The 26,820-nt window shown below is 41.2% G+C and overlaps 1 protein-coding gene across 1 annotated transcript in view; it reads right to left on the minus strand.

The window, feature by feature from the left end:
- Window positions 1-16,458, minus strand: part of FKBP9 (FKBP prolyl isomerase 9) — a 48,891-nt gene extending 32,433 nt beyond the window's left edge. Inside the window, exon 1 of the mRNA XM_081284054.1 lies at window positions 16,082-16,458. Coding sequence (XP_081140180.1) covers window positions 16,082-16,314 — 233 coding nt within the window. The 5' untranslated portion in view covers window positions 16,315-16,458. The remainder of the gene's footprint in view (window positions 1-16,081) is intronic.
- Between the last annotated feature and the right edge of the window lie 10,362 nt (window positions 16,459-26,820).

The raw sequence follows: 26,820 nt of genomic DNA on the forward strand, positions 1-26,820 counted from the left end.
AGGGTTGTGGTTGTAGCTCAGTGATACAGCACTTGCCTACCATGTGTGAGGCAGTGGGTTCAATTTTCAGCACCGTGTATAAATAAATAAATAAATAAAAGTCCATCAACAACTAAAAAACAAATTTTTTAAAAAGTATACTTAAGCTCTCTGAACTTCAATTCCTCTACTATAAAATGAAAGTAATAATAATAGCCATCCCAGGATCTGCATAACAATGTGAAAAGTGCTCCAAAAACTTAAGCGTTATGCCAGTCTTACTATAATTATCACAGGTAATAGATAGTTTGAGGAAGTCTTGAAATAACTCAGATATATGTTTGAAGACTGACAGCTGATGGCCTTATGTCAGAAAATAAATAATGAAATCATGATTGTGACTTATGCACTCATTTTTGGTTTTTTTTTTTTTTTTTGAGAAAAAAGAAAAAGAAGGTTTACTGCTTTGCTAGCAAAGGAGAAACACAGGGAAGTCCTGTCCCAAAGCCTGTGATTCTTGCCCTCATTTTTTTCAGTGTCAAATTTAGCAACCAACAAGGGTCTGCCTGTTAGGAGACTGCTAGATGCTTAAGGGATATACAAAATAAGTACATGAGCTGGGGTTGTGGCTCAGTGGTAGAGCACTTGCCTAGCACACATGAGGCACTGGGTTTGATCCTTAGCACCACATAAAAAAAATAATAATAATAATAATAAATAAATAAATATGGACACATACAAATAAATAAAGGTATGTGTCCATCTACAACTAAAACAAACAAAAAAAAGAAGTATGAGTTGGGGTGTAGCTCAGAACTAGCCTAGCATGCATGCAAGTGTGGGTTTGATCCCCAGAACCACACACACACACACACACACAAATCATATAATCTCTTGTTTAGTAAAATGTTAAGAGCTGTTCAGATTGACTTCAGGTACTTCAATCCCTGGTACCTGCCACCATTCCTTTTGTAAATTTGTTCCACTTTTGCTTCATTTTCCCCTAATGAACAGCTTGGACAAGCAGTGAAGTCCATCTCACCACCGGAGGCAGGGCAATTCCGTCAGATCTGCCTCTCCACACCTCCATCTCCTCCCAGTTTTACGGCCTATTTTAATAGTCTTCCTTTCTTCAAGGTCAGGGAATAGAGAGCAGGAATTCAAGTTCAGGCCAAGCCAGAGGACAAAAGCACATGGTCAGTTTTGTGCCCAAGTCAGCTTTACACCTCCACCCTCCAGCTCCGGAACCAACACCCTCCCCCTGGAATGCCAGCTCTTGAGCTGTACTTGGCTTGCACTTCACCATGCCACAGAGCAATCATAGAACTAGCAGGTTTATAATGATGCACCCAAAAGACAAGCTTCAAAGTCTCCCAAAGTTCAGAACATGTGCAAACAGCAACTATGCATAGACAGGAAGCTAGTTTAAAAATACCTGTTTTCCCAAACTTAATGCAAGTTTTTAATAATAACTACAATTTACAAAGTATTTATTATGTGTCAGGCCCAGCAGCAAACTAGGCTCTTCACATATCCTCATTTAATCCCCACACAACACTTTCAGGTGGGTGTATGTCAGGCTCACTGGAAGTTAAAAACCTCCCCAAGATCCTAAAGTTAGCCAAGTGAGGAAAAAAAAAAAAGCTAGAACTCAGGACTATCAACTCTTATGCTCCTGGCACAGGGCCTTCCCATATGTTGTATAGAAACTGTTGATGCCCCACAGAATTAACTTAATGAATGCCTAAGCACTGTGAACAGCAAAAAAAAAAAAAAAAAAAAAAAAAAAAAAAATCTTTCTAGCCAGGAATGGTGGCACACACCTGTAATCCCAGCAGTTTGGGAGGCTGAGGCAGAAGGATTGTGAGTCCAAGGTTAGCTTCAGTAACTTAGTAAGGCCCTAAGCAACTTAGCAAGACCCTGTTTCAAAATTTTTTTAAAAAATTAATTAAAAGGGCTAGGGATGTAACTCAGTGGTTAGGCACCTCTGGGTTCAATCCCTGGTACCAAAATTTAAATAAATAAATAAATAAATACCTTTCTGGGAAAAAAAAAAGTACACATTCACACATGCAAGTAACTAACAGCACAAGACCAGTGTTATCTATGGCTTAAAACTCTGACCATCTGGAAAAATAAAGTCGTTAGCAAATTTATGCTGATCAGTGCAATTGGCATAAAGTCACATGTAGTATCAAGGCCAAAACTGGTCATGAAAAGTATTTCTGCAAACTCTGGAATAAGCACTTACACAGCTTGTCCCAGTGTCTAGCTCATTTACACCTTTTACAGATGTCCCAGTCAGGGTCCTGCGGGAAACAGATGACACACCCAAACTAGGAGTTCCAGGAAAGTTTAATAAAGAGGCTGTGCACAGCTGACATCAGACTCAATGGCGAAAAACTGAAATTTTTTCCCCTACGATCAGGAATAAGGAAATGATGCCCACCTTCACTACATCTATCCAAGTAGTCCTAGAACTCCTAGTTAGAGCAATTAAGCAAGAAAAAGAAATACCAGCCATTCAAAGTGGAGAGGAAAAAGTAAAATAGTAGTATCTTTTAATATTTATTTATTTTTTAGTTGTCATTTGACACAATACCTTTGTTTTTATTTATTTATTTTATGTGGTGCTGAAGATCGAACCCAGGGCCTTGCACGCACTAGGTGAGCGCTCTACCACTGAGCCCACAGCCCCAGCCCCAATAGAAGTATTTTATGTGCAGAAAATCCAAAATTCCAAAGAGAAACTGTTGGAATAAAACACATTTGCCATAAATTGCAGGATACAAAATCAAATACACCAAATCAGTTGTGTTTCTGTGCTGACAGTGAATAAACTGAAACAGAAATTAAGAAAACAATACTATTTATAATAGCATCAAAAAGTTTATTTAGGGATAAACTTAAAACACGGAGCCAAAAGCCTTACACAATGAAAGAAACACTGCTGAAAGAAATTAAAAATGACACAAGTAAAATGTAATTTTTTTCAAAAAAAAGAACAAAAATAAGTGAAAAAACATTCTCCATTCATGGGATGGAAGGGTTAATGTTGTTCAAATGTCCTTACTACCCAAAGCAATCTACAAATTCAATGCAATTCCTACCAAAATCCCAATGGCATTTTCTGCAGGGGAAAAAAATCCTAAAATTCATATAAAATCTCTAAAGACACCATGTATTCAATAGAATCCTGAGAAAGAATAAAGCTATACTCCTACTTCTGATTTGGAAACATTATAAAGCTATAATAATCTAAACAGTATAGAAATAGCAGAAAGACTTATAAACCAATGGAATGGAATAGCTTAAAAATAAACTTTTATGTATATGGGCAGATGGTCTTTGCAAAGGCATCAAGAGTGCATGCTGGGGGTTGGAACTGAAACTCAGTGGCAGAGAGCTTGCCTAGCACTGAAGCTCAATGGCAGACAGCTTGCCTAGCACTGGGTTCAATCTTTAGCACCACATAAAAATAAACAAATAAAGGCATTCTGTCCATCTATAACTACCAAAAAAATGTTTTAAAGATGGCATGATGAGGAAAGAATGGTCTCCTCAATAAATGGAGCTGGAAAACACAAATATCCACATGCAAAAGAAAAAACTGGCTGGGGTTGTGGCTCAGTGGTAGAGCGCTTGCCTCGCATGTGCGAGGTCCTAGGTTCAATCCTCAGCACCACATAAAAATAAATGAATAAAATAAAGGTATTGTGTCCAACTACCACTAAAAAACAAATATTAAAAAAAGGAAAAGGAAAAAGGTAGATCCTTGCCTCACACCATTACAACTCAAAATGGGTTCAAGACATAAACATAGGACCTGACATGATAAAACTCCCAAAGGGAAATATGGGAAAAGAGCTTTATGACATTGGATTTCACAAGATTTCCTGGATATGACACCATAAGTAACAAAGGCAAAAACAGACAAATGAGACTATGTCAAACTTTAAAACTTCTGAGCAATAAAGGAAAAAAATCAACAGAGTGAAAGGATAATCTACAGAATTGCAGGAAATATTTGCAACCATATAAGGGTTAATATCTAGAACACCTAAAGAACTCCTACAATTCAACAGCAACTACAGCCCAGTTAAAAAATGAGCAAACCAGCCAGGCATGGTGGTGCACATCTGTAGTCCCAGCAACTCTGGAAGCTGAGGCCAGCCTCAGCAACTTAGTGAGATCTGTCTCAAAATTAAAAAGGGCAGGAGATGTGGTTCAGTGGTATAGCATCCCTAGATTCACCTTCCCCACTAAAGAGAAGTACCATCTCATCCAGCAATCCTACTTCTTGGTACACATACAAAAGAACTGAAAACAGAACCTTTGAGAAATATGTCTGCACACACACATTCATTGCACACATATGTTAACTGCAGCAATAGCCAAGAGATAAAAGCATCCTAAATGTCCATAAATTGATAAATGAATAAAGAATATGTGGCATATAAACACAATAGACTCTTATTCAGCCTTAAAAAGGAAGGAAATCCCATCATGTGCAACAATTATGGATGAACCCTAAGGACATTAAAGGAACTAAAAGACAAACACCATGAGCTGAGGTTGTGGCTCAGTGGTAGAACATTTGCCTGGCATGTGTGAGGTGCTGGGTTCGATTCTCAGCACTATATATAAATAAATAAATTAAAATTTCACCAGCAACTAAAATATATTTAAAAAAGACAAACACCATGTGATTCAATGAAGTATATGAGGCATATAAAGTAGTTAAAGTCATTGAAACAGAAAGAATGTGGTTACCAGGGTAGAGGGCAGTGGGAAGGAATTGCTCAGTGGGTCTAGAGTTTTTCAATATTCAAAAGTTCCAGAGATCTGATGCACAACAATGTACAAATAGTCCACACTACTTTCAAGTACACTAAAAATGGCCAAGATGGTATATTTAATTTTTTTACAATAACAATGATAATAATAATAAAGGGGCTGTGTGCGTAGGTGTGCACAGGATATGGTAAATCACAAGGGCAGTGCAGTACTTCTACGGCTGGATAGGGGGTGCTACTGTCACACCTGGACCTAAAGGCCCCAAAGAGCTAGGGAGCTAGGAACTACCTAGAGGAGCTGGGACCTTTGGTTTAGGGTCATAGCCCATGGTGACCCTATAAAAAAAAATAAATACCTCTTCTTCACTCTTCTTTCCCTGATCTGTTAATGCTCCCCTGGCTGAACACAAGCAAAGTATGACATCAAGGGGGAGATCAATGACCTAACACATACTATGTGGTCCACACAGGTGAGCCTCACAGAGTAAACAGTGGGTGGAACAGGTGTGGGCCTAGAGAGACCAATAGTGGTCACCCAGTGAATAGCAACCTGCTTTCCTCTCCACTGGTTTGTCCCCAGCTCATTCACTGCTCCAGCTCCTCTATCACTGCCCCCAGACACTGCTACCTGCCCCGTCCCAGTGGGGTGATGGGTCTGCAGCACCCTCCAAAGATGTTCTTCAAATTACCCACCCAAGGACCCTAAGGCAGGAGACACTGTGTAAAACCTATCATATTCACTCATTAAACTGCCTACACAGAAGCACATTATCATGTGCCATGTTATTTTAAATAAGTAACTACACTGTTGGCTCTATTCTTAAAACACAGATAATGTGACTCTACCTCTGAAGGTACATTTAAATCTGCAGTGAGAAAATACTCTAAAAAAACAAATGGCAATGTGAGCACATTCACTCCCTAAAGCCTCCAAAGCCCATTCCTCCCTGAAAAAGACTTAAATAACTGGAAAGGAGGCCATAGCAGTCCAGGAATGGTAACAAAATTTTGGATGATGGAAAGCAAATGGAAGCCAGGTGTGGTGGCACATGTCTGTAATCTTGGTGCCTTGGGAGGCTGAGGCAGGATCGTAAGCTCAAAGCCAGCCTCAGTAACTTAGCAAGGCCCTAAGCAACTTAGTAAGACTCTATTGCAAAATAAAAAATAAAAAGGGCTGGGGATGTTGCTCAATGGTGAGGGCCCCTGGGTTCAATCCCTAGTACCAAAAAAAAAAAAAAAGAAAGAAAGAAAGAAAAGAAAAGAAAACAAACAGAGGATCAGAATGGATCTAGAAGGGAAGGCACAGATCCAGGAAATGTGGCCACAGTGCATCCTGGGGGCCTGAAGAGGCTAGGGAAGGAAGCCAGAGTACAGAAAGAGGCACTGGGTCACAGTGTGCATTCAGAACAGCCACACACACACTTGAGCCCTTTTCCTACTCTCAGTAGCTGGCAACTATAATTTTAAGTTTTATAGTATTATCTGATTTTTAAAACTCTATGTGTATATATATTACTATTTATTTATTTGTTTAGGTACTGGTGACAAACCCCAGAGCCTCCACAATCTCTACCATTGACCACATCCCCACCTACATTACTGTTTAAAACTAACTTTTTTTTTTTTTTTTTTTTTGCAGTAAGTGGGGATTGAAACCAAGGGCACTCATTCTACCACCGAGCTATATCTCCAGCTCTTTTTATTTTTTACTTTCAGATAGGGACTCCCTAAATTGCTCAGGCTGGCCTCAAACTTATGATCCTCCTGCCTCAGTCTCCCAAATAACTAGTTTATAGGAATATACCACCTTGCCCAGCTAAATTAACTCATAGATTTTTGCAAAAATTGGCATACACTTGTTCTATTCATTCCTGGTATTTTGATCTCAGATCCAGAGACAAAGGAAATATGGGCATCACAGAAGGAACAGGAAATTGCCTTTTGGTTCCATTAGGAGAACTGAAGCCCAGTTCAGCTAGGAGAGGAAAAATCAGCTTGTTGTAAATGTCAGTTTCAGATTCCATTTGGATAATGAAAAATTCAAAACAGTATTTTGAATACTTAAAAAAGACTGCTAAGCTGGGAGTGGTGGCTCATGCCTGTAATCCCAGCACTCCAGAGGCTGAGGTAGGAGGATCACAAGTTCAAAGCCAGCCTCAGCAACTTAGCAAGGCTGCAAGCAACCTAGGAAAGCCCTGCCTCAAAATAAAAAAATAAAAAGGGCTGGGGATGTGACTCTGTTGTTAAGCACCCCTGTGTTCAGTTCCTGATACACCCCCCCAAAAAAAAGAACAAATAAATAAATGAATAATAAAAAGGATGCTAAGTCAGGAATGGTGGTGTACATCTGTAGTCCCAGCACTTGGGAGGCTGAGGCAGGAGGGTTGCTTGAACCTAGAAGTTCAAGACTAGCCTGGGAAACAGACCAGTCCCATCTCAAACAAATAAAAAGACTTCCATATTTGGAGAAAGTATAACAGGAAGGAAATACAGTAATAAAGAGCAAGCACTGGACAGAGAGCCAGCTTTTGGGTACCTTAAAGTTGGTCCAGTCTCATCTGGGCAAACTCAGATGACTGATTCACAGGGGACCTACTTGATATGAAGATGATGGTCCTGCCACTGCCACATCAGAGGAGAACTGAAATTCACCTCCAGGTGAGATGATGACTCATACCCTCCCTTGGCAGAGATCTACTGTCAAGACTGGACTCAACTGCAGACTTGAAATGAGGGAAACAAGGTCTGATCTTTCTGCCTCCCTCCTCTCTCTTCACACTACGTATTCCCAATGGTGACTCTGGGCTTCCCAGGCCCTTTACCCAGGTATTTCCCTCAAACAACCACCTCCACCAGCAAATAATGAGACCTGGCAAGGGGAAAAGACACCAGTTAATGAACTGGCAAACTACCTGTCTGCTACCCAGATGGAAAAATGAGAGAAGGCTGCAATGAAAGAAGAGAGGGGAGGGAGAAGGGAGGGAGGAGAGAAGAAACAGAGAGGAGCAAAAAGAGAGAGAACACAACACATCCATTCATATCTCCATGGAGGATCAGACCATGAAATGTGAATAGCTGGCTTGGATGGTCTTTGGCACATTAAAATACCACTAAAAGGAAAACTCTGCAAAGCAAACTAAAAACATTACCGTCGTGGATTTTTGTATTAATGCAACTGCTCAAATCAAAATGTCAGATTCCTATAGATTATTCTATTTTACACAAGTGTTCAGCCCAGTAAGACATCCAAATTAAACCATTAATATGAATGTGCAGTTGTCTGCAATGCTCTACAAGTGAAAATTAAAAGTACTGCCAATAAGTTTTCATGGGGTGCTGGGCCTGCCTGCCAATGGCCTCAGGAGACCCTAGAAGAATTATCCTAGAGGTTAGGCTCTCTCCCCGCAAGTCAGCTTAGGTCCCAGGACTAACCCTCACCAGAAGCTCCTATTTATATTTAGTGGTACTGGGGACCAAACCCAGGGCCTCATGCATGCGAGGCAGGCACCCTAGTACTGATCTATATCCCTAGCCCCCACCAGAAACTTCTCTAGCATCACCTTATTTTCAGGGAAGAGCTGTTGTGCAGGTTCACACTCTTAACACTTTCTGACCTGATCAGTGGCTCAGTCCCCACATACCCCCTCCAGGCTGCCCTGACACTATCCCAGGTGCTGCCTAGTCCACCAGTTCTTCTTCATGCAACAGTATTGCTGAAGGCAGGGACAGGGGAATAGGCACCATCTTAGAACCACATGACTAAATACCCAGAGTGGACAAAGAACAGGCCCGTAGTCTCTCTTGAGAATCAAGAATTGAGGCAGTCAGCTGGAGTGGCACTGGATCCAAGAGGTTCTGTGTGCAGCGTGGAAAGCAAGCTGGAGCTCTCCCCTTAGGGAAGAGGGAGCCCCTCTGTAAGCCCTAGCAGAGACACAGAAAGTCACCTCCGTTCATGACTCTGGATTCTCATGAGGAAATGGAGATCCTTCCAACTAATTCCCTCTCCCTTCTGCTTAAGTCAGCTGGAGTGGGTTTGTGTGCTTCCCCCATCCCAACTTGAGGGTAGATTTTTATCTGTTTTTATTCTGTGTCACATTCCAACATTAGAAGCTCAATGAATGAGTGTGTAAAATGAAGCCCTAAGGAGCTGATCTCTAGGGTTCCTACTCACAATCCACTGAGGATCTCTTGGATCAATCTGTTTACTCCTCTGAGGAAAAGCCTTTAAGAGATCCCAGTCATAAACATGCAGGGCCAGCAGAGCCTTCTCTGGTTTTCATATACCTTTCAGTCCTGGGTTCCCTGCCTCTTGGCCCAAATATCAGGGCCTTTTGCTGCTCATACGCAGGATTTGGCCCATCCCATTACTCTCTTTTTTTTTTTTTTTTATTGGTTGTTCACAACATTACAAAGCTCTTGACATATCATATTTCATACATTAGATTGAAGTGGGTTATGAACTCCCAATTTTACCCCAAATGCAGGTTGCAGAATCACGTCGGTTACACATCCACAATTTTACATAATGCCCTATTAGTAACTGTTGTATTCTGCTACCATTACTCTCTTAAACATCCCCCCACCCCCGTTTCAAGGAATGAAGTCCCACCCAAGCTGAATCACAGGCTTCAGCACCAGTCCCTCCCCAAAGCCTCTCTTTGACTTCCTTCAGCACAAAGAAATCCCCTTCTCTTTGGAAGAGATATCCATGTCTCAAACTCACATGGCACTCTTCTCAGGCAGGTGACTTGTGTGAGCCAAAAGAGCACCCAGATGAGAATTCAGAGGTCAGTTACTGGCCAGAGGACCAATGTCATCACACCTTTCTGGACTTATTACATCATCCTCCATCCCAAAACCCACTGCTTTATCTTTCTCCATAGACCTCACAGACTTCTACTTTACTATATAGCTTAACGGTATAACTGTTCTCCGCTAGACGGTGAGCTCCGGAGTGCAGGATTTCTGTTTTATTAACTGCTACATCCCAAGCACTTGGAAGAGCAGGCGCTCAATAAATATTTGTTGAATGAATAAATGGATGAGTGAATGTACAAAATAAAGTTGACCCCTGTTAATGAGTCCATGATTCTTTTAAAGCCTTGGTCCCCAAAATATGGTCCTCAAAATATGGTCCTCAGACCAGCAGCATCAGCTGGGAACTTGCCAGAAATGCAAATTTTTGGGTCCCCTCCCAGAGCTCTAATCAGAAACTCTGTACACCAAGCTCTCCAGGTAAACCTTATGCATGCACAGTTTGAATTCCATGGTGCTAGAGCATCTAGACTCTACATACTCACAAAGGCATGTGGGATTTACTGAATACCACAATAATATTTACTGAATGCCTGGACCTTATGGGTCTGCAGGCAGATCTGGAGGCTGTGAATGAACCAATGAGACACTCATTTTTTTTTTTTCAGTTGTAGATGGACACAATATTTTTTATTTTATTTATTTATTTTTATGTGGTACTGAGGATCAAACCCAGTGCCTCACACATGCAAAGCATGTGCTCTACCACTGAGCTACAACACCAGCCTGAGACACTCATTTTACCGGCATAAGGATAACAGGAATACATTAAACTTTGGTCCCCAAAAGGAAATCATGGTGCACAGATTGATCATTCTCCTTACTCTATTTCTAGGAATGTCATGAAACTCCTAAAAACTTAATCAAAGCTGGGTGAGGTAGTATACACCTGTAATCTCAGATACCTGAGAGGCTGACGCAGGAGGATCTCAAGTTCTAAACCAGCCTGAGAAGTCCCTATCTTTTAAAATATAAGGAGATCATGTCTCAAAAAAATTGTGGGTTTTTTTTAATATTTTTTAGTTGTTAATGTAACTTTATTTTTTATTTATTTATATGTGGTGCTAAGAATCAAATTCAGTGCCTCACACTGAGTACCAGGCACATGCTCTGCCACTGAGCCACAACCCAGGCCCTTAAAAAATTGTTTTTAAAGGGATGTAGCTCAGTGGTAGAGCACTAGTTTAGCCACACGTGAAACCCTGAATTAAATCCCCAGTGTTGGGAGTGGTGATGTGAATCATGGTCTTTGATTGTCCTGCGGCAGGAACGTGCCTGGGCTGGGAACTTCCTGTGCAAAGGCTACAGGTTAAGACTGCCCAGTTGCTATGGTGACTCCCTACTCAAAGAAGATTCTGTGCATGGCCACTATCAGATAATTATAATTGGCTGCCCAGAACTTCATCTTTTAGCCTGCTTTCTTTGAAGAAACCTCAGAAAAACCCTTTTGATGTTAAAACCTATAAAATAAACATTCTGAGCTAGTAGCTCTGGGGCATTCATTCTTTATCAGGAATTGATGTCCCACAGGGTCTCAGCTTTCTCTCTATGTGTGTCTGTTTGTCTTTTCTAATCCCCAATTGCCCCTCACAGGTTTCTGAATTAATATCCATGCTGGTCACAGTACCACAGTACCACAAAAAATTAAAAATAAAATAAAATTTTTAAAAAGCTGAATCAGGAATGACTTGACAAGAAGCCTTCATGGAAACCTGCAGGTAAACGCTGCCATCCAGATGAGTCTGCAGCAATGGCCACAGGAGCACATTAACAAGCCCATGGACACTATGAAATAAAACCAAACCATGTCCAAGCCAGTGGCGAGAGCTGAAGGTGTGGGCCTCCTGGCAACTATAAATGCCCATAAGCTGACTCTGCTTAGAATGAAAGCAGATATTTTCTTCTGGACAAAACTTCCAAATCAGAAGCCAAAGCCCCAAACTCTAAGGTTTCCCCTCTCCCCAAAAACTTGGTAAAGGAATATCAAAGTCACTAAGTCTTCAATGGCTTTCCACTATCCTTAGACAAAGTCCAAACTCTACAACCAGGCAGCAAGAGCTCTCAAATGCTGGCCCATCACAATCACACTGTACCCCATAAATATGAAGACTTCTTACATGTCAACTGCAAATTTTAAAATATAATCATTTTTGCCAGGTGTGGTAGTGCACGCCTGTAATCACAGAGATTCGGAGGCTGAGGCAGGAGAATCTCAAGTTCGAAGCCAGTTTTACCTAGCAAATTATCAAGGTCCTAAGTGAAGCAGTGAGACCTTGTCTCAAAAAATTAAAAGGACTAGGGATGCAAATCAGTGGTAAAGCATCCCTGGGTTCAATCCCGTGTCCCAAAATAAACATATAGTCTTTTTTTTTTTTTTTTTTAAGTATTTATTTATTTATTTTAGTTTTTCGGCGGACACAACATCTTTGTTTGTATGTGGTGCTGAGGATCGAACCCGGGCTGCACGCATGCAAGGCGAGCGCGCTATCAATTGAGCCACATCCCAGCCCCAATAGTCATTTTTTTTAAAAAGAGGCTAGCTCAACCTTTCTCTCTAGCCTCCTATTATCTCTCCCTTTGTTCCTGTTTTCACTACCTGACTCCTACTCCAATCCCAGACCATACTGACCAGTTCTCACTAATTCCAACCCAGTGAGCCAACCTCCACGCTTTCACCTCTATTTGCCATGCTCTCACCCCTACCCCAGCCCACACCCCTCAGTGCCTCCATAATTTTAGTTATGTTTAGGTTATTTATTTATTTATTTTAGGTACTGAGCATTTAACAACTTTACCACTGAGCTACATCCCCAGTCCTTTTTATGTTATATTTTGTGACAGGGTCTTACTGAGTTGCTTAGGGCCTTGCTAAATTGCTGAGGCTGGCCTTAAACTTGCAGATCCTCCTGTCTCAGTCTCCCAAATTGCTGGGATTACAGGCAAGCACCTCCATGCCCAGCTATGCTTAGGTCTTAATGCTACAATCCCAGGACTCCATCCTGACCACTATCCCCATTTATACACACAACATATAATTAAGCCTCCTGTGTATTTTCACAGCTTCTTGCCTTCTTCCACCATAATTATGGGTAGACCACAGATTATGGCCACAAACTTGACCACCTAGTAGTTAGGTATCTTGATTGAATAAGTCATCTGAACTTTCTTAGCTTCACTTTCTTTGTCTGTAATGAGGTATCTTCTTCACTGTCTTACGAGGCTAAATGAATTCTTTTAAGATTAAAGAGATTAAATAAATTAATGTATATGAAGGCACATGGTAAGAACTATGTATAAACTCTGTGAGGCAGGATATGATACTATTTTTACTGTACTTACCACATCATGTGGCAATTGCCTAGGCTATAAGTGCCAGGGTCAGGGTGGGTGGGGATGTGCTGCACTAGGACTAGTTGGTCTTGAGGTAGACACTGGATAAAACGTATGATGACTGGATGTAGCTTCAATGTGGTTTTTTTTTCTGCTGTCCTGTGCTGCCTCACAGTAGCTGCCATCCCCAGAGGGTAGAACAACTTGTTCTAGGGGTGAGTTGTTATTATCATTATTTTGTGGTTCTAGGGGGTAGAGCCTAGGCCCTCATGCATTGCTAAGCAAGCACTCCAACACTGAGCCACATTTCCAGCCTTCCAAAATTCGAAGCCAGTTTTACTTAGCAAATTATCAATGTCTATCAATCAGCTCAAGCAAGAAATTCTTCCCTATTTTCTAATGAACAAATGAATGAAGACATGCAAACAGCCAATGAAGACATGAAAAGATGCTCAGCTTTAGTCAGCATTAGGGAAATGTGGATCAAAACCACAATGAGATACTACATGCCCACCAGGATGACTATAACAAAGAAGAAAAATTCCGGATAATCAGGAGTCTGAGGCAGGAGGACCACAAGTTCACACAACTCAGTGACCCTATCTCAAAAGTAAAATTTCAAAAAGGGGTCAGAGATGTAGCTCAGTGGTGGAGCACTTGCCTAGCAGTGGCACTACAGTGAGGCTCTGGGTTTAATTCCTACTTCTGAAAAAAAAAAAAAAAAAGAGGGGCTGGGGTTGTGACTCTGCGGTAGAGTGCTTGCATAGCACATGTAAGGCCCTGGGTACAATGTGCAGCATCACATAAAAATAAATAATAAAATAAAGGTATTGAGGTATTGTGTCCAATTAAAAATTTAAAAAAAGAGAGAGAATTACAAGTGTTGGTGATAATGTCAAGAACTAGGAACAAGGAATATAAAATAGCAGTCATTATGGAAAAATTTAGCAGTTCTTCATGAAATTCAACACACATACCATATGATCCAGCAGTTCCACTCCTGGGTATATATATCCAAAAGAAATGAAAACACATGTCCATACAAAATCTCATATGTGAACATTCATAACCTCATCATTCAAAATGGCCAAAATGTATAAACAAGTCAAATGTCCATCAACTAATGAATGAATAAACAAAATGTGGTATATCCATTCAACAGAATATATACACAGCCATGAAATGGAATGAGGTACTGATACATGATAATATGGATGTCATCTGGTCATCATGCTAAAAAAAAAAAAAAAAAAAAAACAGATACAAATCACCACAAATTGTACACCTCAACTTATATGAAATGTCCAGAATGGGTAAATCTATGGAGACATAAAGTACATCAGTGGTTGCCAGGGGCTAGAGGGAAGGTGGATGAAAGGTAGGAAGTGCCTGCTAATGGGTCCAGCATTTCTTTTTCAGAGTGATGGGAATGTTCTGGAATTAGATAGTTGAAATGTTTGCATAATTCTGTGGCTATACTAAACCATCACAAATATGTTCCTTTTGCAGGGGTGGGTACTGAGAATTGAACCCCGGGGTGCTTTACCACTAAGCTAAATCCCCAGTCCTTTTTATTTTTTGAGACAGGGTCTCACTAAGTTGCTGAGGTTGGCCTCAAACTCATGATCCTCCTGCCTCAGCCTCAGAGTCCCTGGGATTACAGGTATGCACCACTGCAACTGCCATTACACTCTAAATGGGTGAACTGTATGATATGGGAACTGTAACTCAATAAAGCTTCTTTTGTTTTAGAACAGCAACTGAAACAAGGAATGACAATTTCAAAGCACTCCCGCATGTACCAGATAGTACGTGTGCTAAATAACTTCTGTATATTCATTCGTTGCCTTTAAATATGGCAAGAGAGACAGCAAGTTTTCAATTAGTGAGTAAGCTCAGCACAGCCTCAGGCATATAGCAGCAGCTCAACAAACAGTTCTCGGCCTAGTCCCATGATTCATTATGAGAACTGCTGGCACAGACTAGGGTTTATAACAAAAGCCTTTAGTGAACAGTAGCCTGCTACAGGAGGCCTGTTTACCCCAAAGCTATAATGGAGAGAAACTGGGGAGTCCTAATGAATGTGATTTTGGGACAGACTTGAAAGAAGAAATCACTAGGCCAGTACAAGGCCCCAGGGGCAAGGACTGCTGTGGACGGCCTCCCACCTCAGAGAAATGTTTGTCAACCAGGAAAGGGAAAGCAGTGAAGGTTACATGCACAGTCTGCACTTGAATTTCAGGGATTCCAATCTGACTCCACCATCTACACAAGTTTCTTAGCCTCGGCCTCGGTGGCCTCAGTTACCTCACTGGTAAAATGTTCACAGGATTGTTATAAGAAATAAATGAATGTGTGTGTGTGTAATGAATTTATTGATTAAATGAGTGCTGTGTGTATACATACATACACACTCATTTAATTCTGTACACACATACATAGAAAGAGCTTAGAACTATGCCTACAGCTGGGTGTAGTGGTGTATGCCTGTAATCCCAGAAATTTGGAAGGTTGAGGCAGGAGGATCCCAAATTTGAGGCCAGCCTCAGCAATTTAGCAAGACCCTTAGCAACTTAGGAAGACTCTATCTCAAAATAAAAAATAAAAAGGGCTGAGGATCTCAGAGGTAAAGTGCCCAGGGTTCAATTCCCAGCACAAAAAAAGAAAAAAGAAAAAAAAAACGCCTATCATGTAACAGTTCAATAAATGTTAGGAACTGCGATTATCTCAGCTTCAACGTCATCGTCAATCTGTGAGAGGCATTTCTGATTAGATACTCAAGAGACTGGTCGCCAAGGGGCAGTCAAGGAAGGCGGCAGGCGTTCATCGACATCTACTCTTGGGGGTCTCCTAGTGCGGTCATTTATACACGTGTGTAAATGCTAGCGTCAAAGCGCTGGGACCAGAAGGAAGCGGAATCTGTCTCAGCTCAGCTGGGCAAGATCTTATCCAGGATTCCAGTAGCTGGGAGAGAGGCGGCCTGGGGCGCGTACAAAGGCGGGGAGGCGCACCCCCGCCACCGTGAGATTAGGATCCGGGAGCACCGAGGAAGGAGGGGCTAGGAGGAGCGCGGGATCCCGGGGCGGGGCTGGGGGAGGTCCGTCGGGAGGGAAAGGCCTGTCCGGAGAGGGGACAGCGGGCGCAAAGGGCGTGCGCGATACCTGGAGTCGAACTTCTGGCCGTCGGGGAACGTCCCCACATAGTGGTAGCGCACGAAGTCACCGCTGCGCACGGTGCGCGGACACTCGTCGGGCACGAAGCGCCGCTCGATCTGCAGCTCCGCGTCGGAGCCCAGGCCCAAGCCGGCCACGGGCGCCGCCTGTCCGGTCACCCAGAGCAGCAGCAGCAGCAGCGGCGGCGGCAGGGGTCGCGAGCCCCGGACCCTGAACGCCATCCGGGCAGCGAAGACAGGAGAGAGAGGAGGTGCAGAGTGGAGCTCAGGAGGCGCGGGTCGAGTCTAGGCGCGCAGCGGCGTTTGCAAACGTGGAAAAGCCTTCGGGTCCCGTCCGGGCGGCAGCTACCACCCCCTCTCTGGTTGCCCGCCCCCCGGCCCCAGCCGCGAGGGGAGGAGCCGCGCGCCGGGGGCGGGCGCGCAGCTCCGCGGGGCTTAGGAGTTGGCCGGCCGGGAAGAGGGGGTGGCAACTGGAGAGGGGCCCAATCTGCATCCCGAACCCGGCGAATTCTTCCGCAAGGGGCTGAGGTCCGAGATTGGGAGAGTTTATTCCTCAGGCCCAACCGCTGATCTCCGCCCCTCCCTAGAGACTTATTTAGGGCCACGAGAAGCTCCTACGTGGCCACGGATCCAGTTTTCCCTTACTGCCTCGCGGAAAGCGGGAAACTTGGTTGTTTTGTTTTGTTTTAAAATTAGTTACAAGGGTAGAATCTACATTGAGCTAAGCCATCCTTCGGCATTTTTTTTTTTAATATTTAGAGAAAGGGGGAGGCATATTTTGCTAGACATGCCTCGCTAAACATGCTAATCATGTTTCATCCTGATAGTTGTCCGGGTGAAAGTTTTAAGTTGCTTAATGTGCACAAAGTCATTAATGGATGCAGTGTAGATTGATAAAACTACAGACAAACCACAGATCCACATGTATGTAACCATGTAGGTAGGACTTCATAATAGAGACCCAGCTGCCACAAGAAATTCATTAAACGCATCCTGTGCTTAGAATTGGCTTATAATTGATTAAAATTTTGGAACACTAAATTACCAGCCAGATGTGTAATCCCAGCAACTTGGGAGGTTGAGGCAGGAGAATCTCAAATTCGAGACCTATCTCAACAGCTTAGCGAGACCCTCTGCAATTTAGCAACACCTTCTCTCAAAATTTAAAAAGCAAAAAGGGCTGGGGATGCAACTCATTGGTAAAGTGCTCCTGGGTTCAATCTCCAGTACAAAACCAAAAATCTAGAAATAGAAATAGTAAAGCACCTCTCAGGTTCAATTCCTAATACTACCAAAAAAAGAAAAAGAAAAAAAAATCATCAGCACCAATTTTTAAAAATAAGCAAGGTGTAGGTAGTGGTACATACCTTTATTCCAGCAACTCAGGAGGCTTAGACAGGAGGATGGCAAGTACCAGGCCAGCTCAGAAACTTAGCAAGGCCCAAAGCAACTTACTAAGACCCTGTCTCAAAATAAAAATTAAAAAGGGCTGGAGATGTGGCTCATTGGTTAAATGCCCCTCGGTTCAATCTCTAGTACCAAATAATAATAAAATTAAAATATATTTTAGAAAAGAATGTCTAGGGCTCGGGTTGTTGCTCAGTGGTAGAGTGCTTATCTGGCATGTGTGAGGCACTGGGTTTGATCCTCAGCACCACATAAAAATAAATAAATAATAGATGTCTATCAACAACTAAAAACAAATTTTAAAAAAGGAATATCTGAAAGGTCAGAGGCCAGTTTAGGGGTGCAGAGCAGCTTGAAGGAAGGGAAGGGGGATCTGAAAACAGATTGAAATGAATTAAAGTCAGAAGACTAGGGTTTTGTCTATAACCTCATCAGAACATCTCAGCCAAATGTTAACAATAAAATCAAACAATCTGGTGGAGACAGTACACCAAAGGAAAAAAAAAATCTACTTTTTATTGATCCTGGAATAAAGGAGGTTTTATGAATTGGAAGTTCCTCTGAGAGCAGTAAATCCTGGAGGCTGAAAGATGCAAGCTGTTAACTTTAGCTTGGCACTCACTAAGCAGGGCTAAAGAAATGACCAGCATTGGGCTTGGGTCACCGCCCAGCAGCAGAGCACTTGCCTAGCATGGGTGAAGCTCAGTTCAGTCCCCAGCACTGGGGAAAAAAAGAAAAGAAATCATCAGTGTTAAGAAAAATATCCTCAACCAGCCATCGGAGCTGAACTGAGGCCACTGGGAAGTCAGGGAACTTTGTTTCCAAGAGCTCCGCGTCTTGTTCCCTCCCCAAGGGTTTCTTAGATATTCTCCCACTCCCAGTATTGACTACACACCTGAATTCACCTTGAGATATGATGAAAAACCCTGGACCAGAAGACAGATTATCTTGGTTATTAGGTTGATGCTCCTCCTTATTCTCTGAACCTCAATCTCCTGCTGTTATAAAACAAGACATAATCTTGTCTACTCTGCCCCATAAGGTTTCTTTTTTTTTTTTTTTCAGAGTAGAAATTAGAAGTTTATTCAAGGACAGCAGAAAAGACTTCTCCTGGAGGAAGAAGGGGACCCAAGAGGTGGAATCCCCCCATAAGGTTTCTGAGAGTATCAATTGGGGGATGTAGATGATCTGCACAGCATTATGTATTAGGAGTCATATTTATCTATAAGTATTAGAAATCCAACTCAAAATGTCTTAAACAATAAAGAAAAATACCATCTCTCAAAATAGGAAGTCTGGATTGGCAGCAGGTCCAGAACTCATTAATCAATTGTCTATATAACCTCCACAAGGGCGGAGGGGTCTCTGTTCCTCTACCAGGAGGTTGGCTACTGCCTCATGATTGCAACATGGCTGCCCCAGATACAGCTAATATGTGTAAATAGCATCATCCTGAAACACAAGGGGATCTTTTATCCTCCAAGTGTCATTCAGTAGGAGCAAGGACAACCTTTCCCTGGAAACTTCCCACCAGACCTACTCTCATGTGCCACTGGCTAAAATTGTATCACATACCCTTTACCAACCAATCTGGAAGGGGAACAGAATTACTATAGTTAGCTTTAGGCAGGTCAAAATTCACCCCCAGAAAAGAAAAAAGGATCCTCAACTCTAATCAGCTTCCTCTGAACTAGATGCCCACCTAATGTTACTGAGGAAACAAAATCTAAATAAACCTTCTAGCTTCACTTTCTCTTAGTTGACTTGAAAATTGTTAACTTTGGAGGTCACACAGCTTGGCAATATATTATTAGTCTTCTACTAGCTTTGCTGTGGATATCACCTCTGTCCTGTGGGTTACAATGGTAAGAGTTACCTAGGTTGGTTCAGGGACTTGAGACTGTTTTTGCTGAAAACACTGACTCTTTTGGGCCTTCAGAAGTCGGATGGGTGAGTAGAATGGCATGAAAAAGTTTAATACCTCTGCATATCTCCTTTGCTGCTCTAGACTTTGATCAGACTCTACTCAGCTCCACATATAAACATGTGGTTCATTTTATTTATTTAGTTTTTAAAATCTATGGGTTTTTTTTAATATTTATTTTTTAGTTTTTAGGTGGACACAATATCTTTATTTTTATTTTTTATGTGGTGTTGAGGATCAAACCCAGCACCCTGCACATGCCAGGCGAGCTCACTACCGTTTGAGCCACATTCCCCAGCCCATCTATGGGTTTTTTAAAAAACTTTTTTTGTAGTTATGGATGGACAGAATGCCTTTATTTTATTTGCATATGGTGCTGAAGATTGTACCCAGTGCCTCACCCATGCTAGGTAAGTGCTCTGCCACTGAGCTAGCCCCAGCCCCTGTGGTTCATTTAAAATGTTTTATAAATTGGGTGTGGTCGCCATACCTGTAATCACAGCTACTCAGGAGGCTAGGGCTGGAGGGTCATAAGTTTGAGGCCAGCTTCAGCAAATTGGTGAGGCCCTGTCTCAAAAAAGAAAAAAAAATTTTTTTCCTATATTCCTCTACAATATGGAGTTAGCTGATTTACATTTGCTTAGTTTCTCACCCCACATTCAAGGCTTAAGATACCAACCAGCCATGACCAGAAACACCAGACCAAAAAAGAAACAAAGAGGTGACACTTAAATTCTTGAAAGATCTCCTCCTAGTCTCAAACAAAAGACTTCAATAATCCTCCCTTTATTACCCTCTCTTATCTTCTCTCCCTCATTATTCCTTTCCTATTAACTCTTCAACTCCCTGTAGTGAAAAGGCTGATCTGTGAACAAAGAGCCTGATTCTTGGGCCACCAAATAAACCTTTCTCTTCTGTCACTCTGTCTCTTGAGTCATTGAACTTATCAAGCAGCAACAAAATTTGGACTTTTTCAGGGTTACACTAACATTCTTTTTCTTTTTTACCGTACTGGGGATTGAACCCAGGGGCTCGTGCATACTAGGCAAAGTACTCTATTACTGAGCTGCATCCTCAGCCCTTTTTTAAAATTTTATTTTAAGGTGGCTTGAAATAAAATTTAAAATTTAGCCTCAGCTAAATTGGTGAGGCTGGCCTTGAATTTGCAATCTTCCTGTTGCAGCCTTCTGAGTACCTAGAATTACAGGTTTACTCTGAGATCCTTTTTTTTTTTTTTGGTAGTGCTGGGGATTGAACCCAGGTTTTTATGCATGTAAGGCAAGCACTCTACCAACTGAGCTACCTCCCCAGACCCTATGCTGAGATTCCTGAACAAAATTAGAGAACTGTTAGCAAGACAGAGAAGGGAGAATGGCAATTGGATTGGCAATCAAAGATGTTCACCCAGACTCCAATCAGGTTTGGGTCTCTTCCCTTCCACCCCAGACTTTTAAAATATTTTATTTAGAGATAGGGTCTTGCTGAGTTTCTTAGGGCCTCACTAATTTGCTGAGGTTGACCTCACACTTGCAATCCTCCTGCCTCAGTCGTTAGCGCTTCTGGGATTACCGGTTTGTGTCACCATGCCCCGAAGAAATAATTTTAACTATTACTTTTGGTGCATTACTACAGGGCTTCCCAAATGTTTCTGCTGTGTTGCAGAGGACTATGAACATGGACCTTTGGGGGCATAATCCACCAAGAGAATTCTTTTTTTTTTTTTTCCAAGTCCAAGGTTGTTTTTATTTTGTAATTTTTTTTTTACCATACGATTTATTTTTATTTTTTTAGTCATACATGACAGCAGAAAGTATTTTGACATATAATACATATATGAAATGTACATACATCAATCATATTGTCTATTCTATTCTGCTGCCCTTCCTATCCCTCCTACTCCTCCCCTCCTCTCCCATCCTTTCTCTCTATCCAATCTAATGTGACACACGTTTTTTTTTCTTTTTCTCATCACAACATCATATATGTATTCTGTATAACAATGAGGTTCTCCTTCCATCTTCCGTGCAACTCCCCTTCTCCCTCTTTTTCCCTCCCACCTGTCTTCCCTATTTAGTGGTAGTCTTCTTCTCATGCTCTTCCTCCCTATCCCATTTTGAGTCACCCCCCTTATATCAGAGAAGACATTTGGCCTTTGTTTTTTAGGGATTGGCTAACTTCACTTAGCATAATCTGCTCTAATGCCATCCATTTGCCTGCAAATGCCATGATCTTGTTATTTTTTAGTGCTGAGTAATATTCCATTGTGTATAAATGCCACATTTTTTAATCCATTCATCTATTGAAAGGCATCTAGGTTGGTTCCACATTCTAGCTATTGTGAATTGTGCTGCTATAAACATTGATGTGGCTGTGTCCCTGTAGTATGCTCTTTTTAGGTCTTTTGGGTATAGTCCGAGAAGGGGAATAACTGGGTCAAATGGTGGTTCCATTCCCAGCTTTCCAAGGAATCTCCATACTGCTTTCCAAATTGGCTGCACCAATTTGCAGTCCCACCAGCGATGTATGAGTGTACCTTCCCCCACCCCCATCCTCGCCAGCACTTATTGTTGTTTGACTTCATAATGGCTGCCATTTTTATTGGAGTGAGATGGTATCTTAGAGTAGTTTTAATTTGCATTTCTCTGATTGCTAGAGATGGTGAGCATTTTTCATGTATTTGTTGATTGATTGTATATCCTCTTCTGAGAAGTTTCTGTTCAAGTCCTTGGCCCATTTGTTGATTGGGTTATTTGCTTTTTTGTTGTTTAACTTTTTGAGTTCTTTGTATACTCTAGAGATTAGAGCTCTATCTGATGTTTGAGGGGTAAAAATTTGTTCCCAGTATGTAGGCTCCCTATTCACCTCACATATTATTTCTCTCACCAAGAGAATTCTTTGAAGTGTGGAATTTTGGATAAAAGAAAAAATTAGATTTTTCATTATCTCTTCTATGTGGCTTTTTTTTTTAACTAGGATTGAACCCAGGGTCACGCTACCAAAGGATTACATCCCCAGCCCTTTTCCCCATTTATTTATTTATTGATTGATTGATTGATACCAGGAATTGAACCCAGGGTTACTTAACCACTGAACCACATCCTAGCCCTTTTTGTATTTTATTTAGAGACAAGGTCTCACTGAGTTGCTTAGTGCCTTGCTTTTAATGAGGCTGGCTTTGAACTTGAGATCCTCCTGCCTCTGTCTCCCAAGTCACTGGTATTTTTATTTTTTGAGACAGGGTCTTGCTAAATTGCAGAGGGTGACCTCCAAGTTGCAGTCCGCCTGCCTTAGCTTCCTGAGAGCTGGACTTCTAGGCATGTGCCACCACTCCTGGTTTCTTTAATATGTTTATAGGATATGATATTTTCTTTTTGCTAACTTTTTTCTTCTCTCATCTCTCCTTAATGAGATAGGTGGGCTCTCTGGGAGAAAGAAAGAGACCTTTACTAGAAGGAGACCCAGGTCTATAACATGACCAGTCATGCTTGTCTCTTTAGTTAGATGAACAAAACCTCTAGCATCTGCTTCTACCAGATCAACTAGAACAAAAACATACACAATTTAAATGTTACAACAGTCAAAGACTTAGACAATGTTTATGGCGAGACTGTTTAACCAAGAAGAAATCTTCCTAACCTCAAATATCAAAGTATCGATATGGGATTAGATTTTCACAAAAGTTTGCCTGGGAACATGCACATTTCTCCCTAAGAAAATCCTATGTATGGTCAGAGAGCTCAACCCTGGGTTTGTCACTCCTCTTCTCTAAGAGCTGAGGGATATATGTATCCTGCCTTTGGGATGTGTATACTTTTATTTTAAAATTGATTTTTAAAAAATGACAGTGGATGCATTATAATTCTTATTACACATATACACCATCATTTTCATATCTCTGTTTGTATATAAAGTAGGTTGACACCCAATTCGTGTCTTCATACATGTACTTTGGATAATGATGTCTGTCACATTCCACTATCCTTGCCAATCCCCTGCTCCCTCCCTTTCCCTCCCACCCCTCTCCTCCCCTATCTAGAATTCATCTATTCCTCCCATGTTCCCCCTCTCTACCCCACTATGAGTCAGCCTCCTATATCAGAGAAAACATTCAGCATTTGGGTTTTTTTTTGGGGGGGGGATTGGCTAACTTCACTTAGCATTATCTTCTCCAACACCATCCATTTACCTGCAAATGCCATGATTTTATTCTCTTTTATTGCTGAGTAATATTCCATTGTGTATATATGCCACATTTTTTAATCCATTCATCCACCGAAGGACATCTAGGTTGGCTCCACAGTTTAGCTATTGTGAATTGTGCTGCCATAAACATTGATGTGGCTGTGTCCGAGGAGTGGGATAGCTGGGTCAAATGGTGGTTCCATGCCCAGATTTCCAAGGAATCTCCATACTGCTTTCCATATTGGCTGCACCAACTTGCAGTCCCACCAGCAGTGTATGAGTGTACCTTTTTCCCCACATCCTCACCAACACTTAGTTTTGTTTGTCTTCATAATAGCTGCCATTCTGACTAGAGTGAGATGATATCTTAGAGTAGTTTTGATTTGCATTTCTTTAATTGCTAGAGATGATGAGCATTTTTTCAAATATTTGTTGATTGTATATCCTCTTCTGAGAAGTGTCTGTTCATGTCCTTGACCCATTTGTTGTTTGGGTTATTTGGTTTTTTTTTTTTGTTTTTTTTTTTTTTTTTTTGTGCTTAGCTTTTTGAGTTCTTTATATTCCCTAGAGATTAGTGCTCTATCTGATGTGTGAGGGGTAAAATTTTGCTCCCAGGGTGTAGGCTCTCTGTTCACCTCACAGATAGTTTCTTTTGCTGAGAAGAAACTTTTTAGTTTGATTCCATTCCATTTATTGATTCTTGATTTTAATTCTTATGCTATAGGAGTCTTATTAAGAAAGTTGGGGCCTAATCCCACATGATGAAAATTAGGGTCTACTTTTTCTTCTATTAGATGCAGAGTCTCTGGTTTAATTCCTAGGTCCTTGATCCATTTTGATTTAAGTTTTGTGCATGGTGAGAGATAGGGGTTTAATTTCATTTTGTTGCATATGGATTTCCAGTTTTCCTAGAACCGTTTGTTGAAGATGCTATCTTTTCTCCAGTGCATGTTTTTAGCACCTTTGTCTAATATAAGATAATTGTAATTTTGTGGGTTAGTCTCTGTGTCCTCTATTCTCTACCATTGGTCTACCAGTCGGTTTTGGTGCTAATACCATGCTGTTTTGGTTACTATTGCTCTGCAGTATAGTTTAAGGTCTGGTATAGTGATGCCACCTGCTTCACTCTTCCTGCTAAGGATTGCTTTAACTGTTCTGGGTCTTTTATTTTTCCAGATGAATTTCATGACTGCTTTTTCTATTTCTTTTTTTTTTTCAAATTTAGGAATTTTTACTTTTATTCGTTTACTTTAATGTTCCTGATAATCTTTCTTTTTTTATTTTTTTTTAATTTTTTTATTGTTGGTTGTTCAAAACATTACATAGTTCTTGATATATTGCTTTTTCTATTTCTATGAGGAATGTCATTGGGATTTTTATCAGCATTGCATTAAATCTGTATAGTGCTTTTGGAAGTATGGTCATTTTGATAATATTAATTCTGCCTATCCAAGAGCAAGGTAGATCTTTCCATCTTCTAAGGTTTTCTTTGATTTCTCTCTTTAAGGTTCTGTAGTTTTCATTGCATAGAATTTTCACCTCTTTCGTTAAGTTGATTCCCAAGTATCTTTTTTTTTTTTTTTAGGTTATTGTGAATGGGATAGTTTTCCTTATTTCCTTCTCAGAGGATTTGTCACTGATATACAGAAATGCCTGTGATTTGTGGGTATTGATTTTATATCCTGCTACTTTTCTAAATTCATTTACTAGTTCCAGAAGTTTTCTGGTGGAGTTATTTAAGTTCTTCTTTTCCAATACATATGGGATGTGTATACATTTGCTTTGCTATCCTTTAATAAATCTGTGTCTGTGTCTTTTTTTTTTTTTAAAGACAGGTTCTTACTAAGTTGCTCAGGGCCTCACCAAATTGCTGAGGATGGTCTCACACTTGTGATCCTCCTGCCTGAGTCACTGGGATTACAGGCCTGAGCCACCGTGCCTGTGCATTTCTTTGGATGTATCCTGAAATTCTTTTCAGTGGTGAAAGTCAAGAAACCACCTGAGCCAAGGTGAGGTCCCACTGCCCTCTTGGAAGGATGTCCTTGGACTCCAGTCTGGTGACATTAGGAGCAAAATAATAGCATCAAGTTTACACTATGAAAGGTAGTCAATATGAGCAGAAGAATTCTAGTGTTTTCTGGGTTGCTCTGAATAGATTTGTAATGCTTCTGAAAACCTGTCCAGTAACAAGTCTGAGACCAAGGCCATTTGGCTGGCCTCAAGAATGAACCTGGGGATGGGGGTGTAGTTCAGCGATTGAATACCCACACATGCACATGGCCCTGGTTTGATCCCCAGCACCAAAAAAAAAAAAAAAAGCAGAAAAACAAACAAAACAAAACAAACAACAACAACAAAAAGAAGGGGGCAGAAGAATAAAAAAATTGAAAGGATTGTGGACAAGGGGATGCAACAGGGAAGGAGAACCCCTGTCTGTGCCTGAATACAAAGTGAAGAATGCCACCAAGTGTTTTTTTTTCCCCTCACTTAAGTAATTTTTATTTTTATTTATTTATTTTTTGGTACTGGGAATTGAGCCCAGTGACATTTAACCACTGAGCCACATCCCCAGTCCATTTTTTTTTTTTTTTTTGTACTGGGGATTGAACCCAGGCCTTGTGCACGCAAGGTAAGCACTCAACCAACTGAGCTATATCCCCAGCCCCAGTCCATTTTTTTAGGGCCTCACTAAGTTGCTGAGGCTGGCTTTAAACTCACAATCCTCCTGCCTTAGCCTCCTGAACTGCTGAGATTACAGGTGTGCACAACCACGCCCAGTTTAAATCATTTTTATTTGGGTTAAGTAAGTGTATTCTTGGCTAACTAAGAACGTTTTTACTCTCTCTCCCATCTGGAGAGCACCCCTCCAGGAGCTACAGGCATAAACTAAAGGGTAATGGATAAAATAACTTTTTAGAAATTACAACCACCAGGGAAAGAATCTCTGTTTGTCTCATTGGTTGATGAATGTGATTGTATTGACTGTCACTGTTAGAGAACTGGACTGGATCTGAGATGGTCCTAAGTTTGTTATTGTTGTTATTACAGCTATTTTTACTATTATTATTCATTTATTTATTTTATTTTATTTTATTTTATTTTTTTAAAGAGAGAGTGAGAGAGGAGAGAGAGAGAGAGAGAGAGAGAGAGAGAGAGAGAGAGAGAGAGAGAGAGAGAGAGAGAGAGAGAGAGAGAAATAGAGAGAATTTTTAATA

This window comes from Spermophilus citellus, assembly GCF_964194105.1.
Source record: "Spermophilus citellus genome assembly, chromosome: 3".
NCBI classification, from domain to species: domain Eukaryota; kingdom Metazoa; phylum Chordata; class Mammalia; order Rodentia; family Sciuridae; genus Spermophilus; species Spermophilus citellus.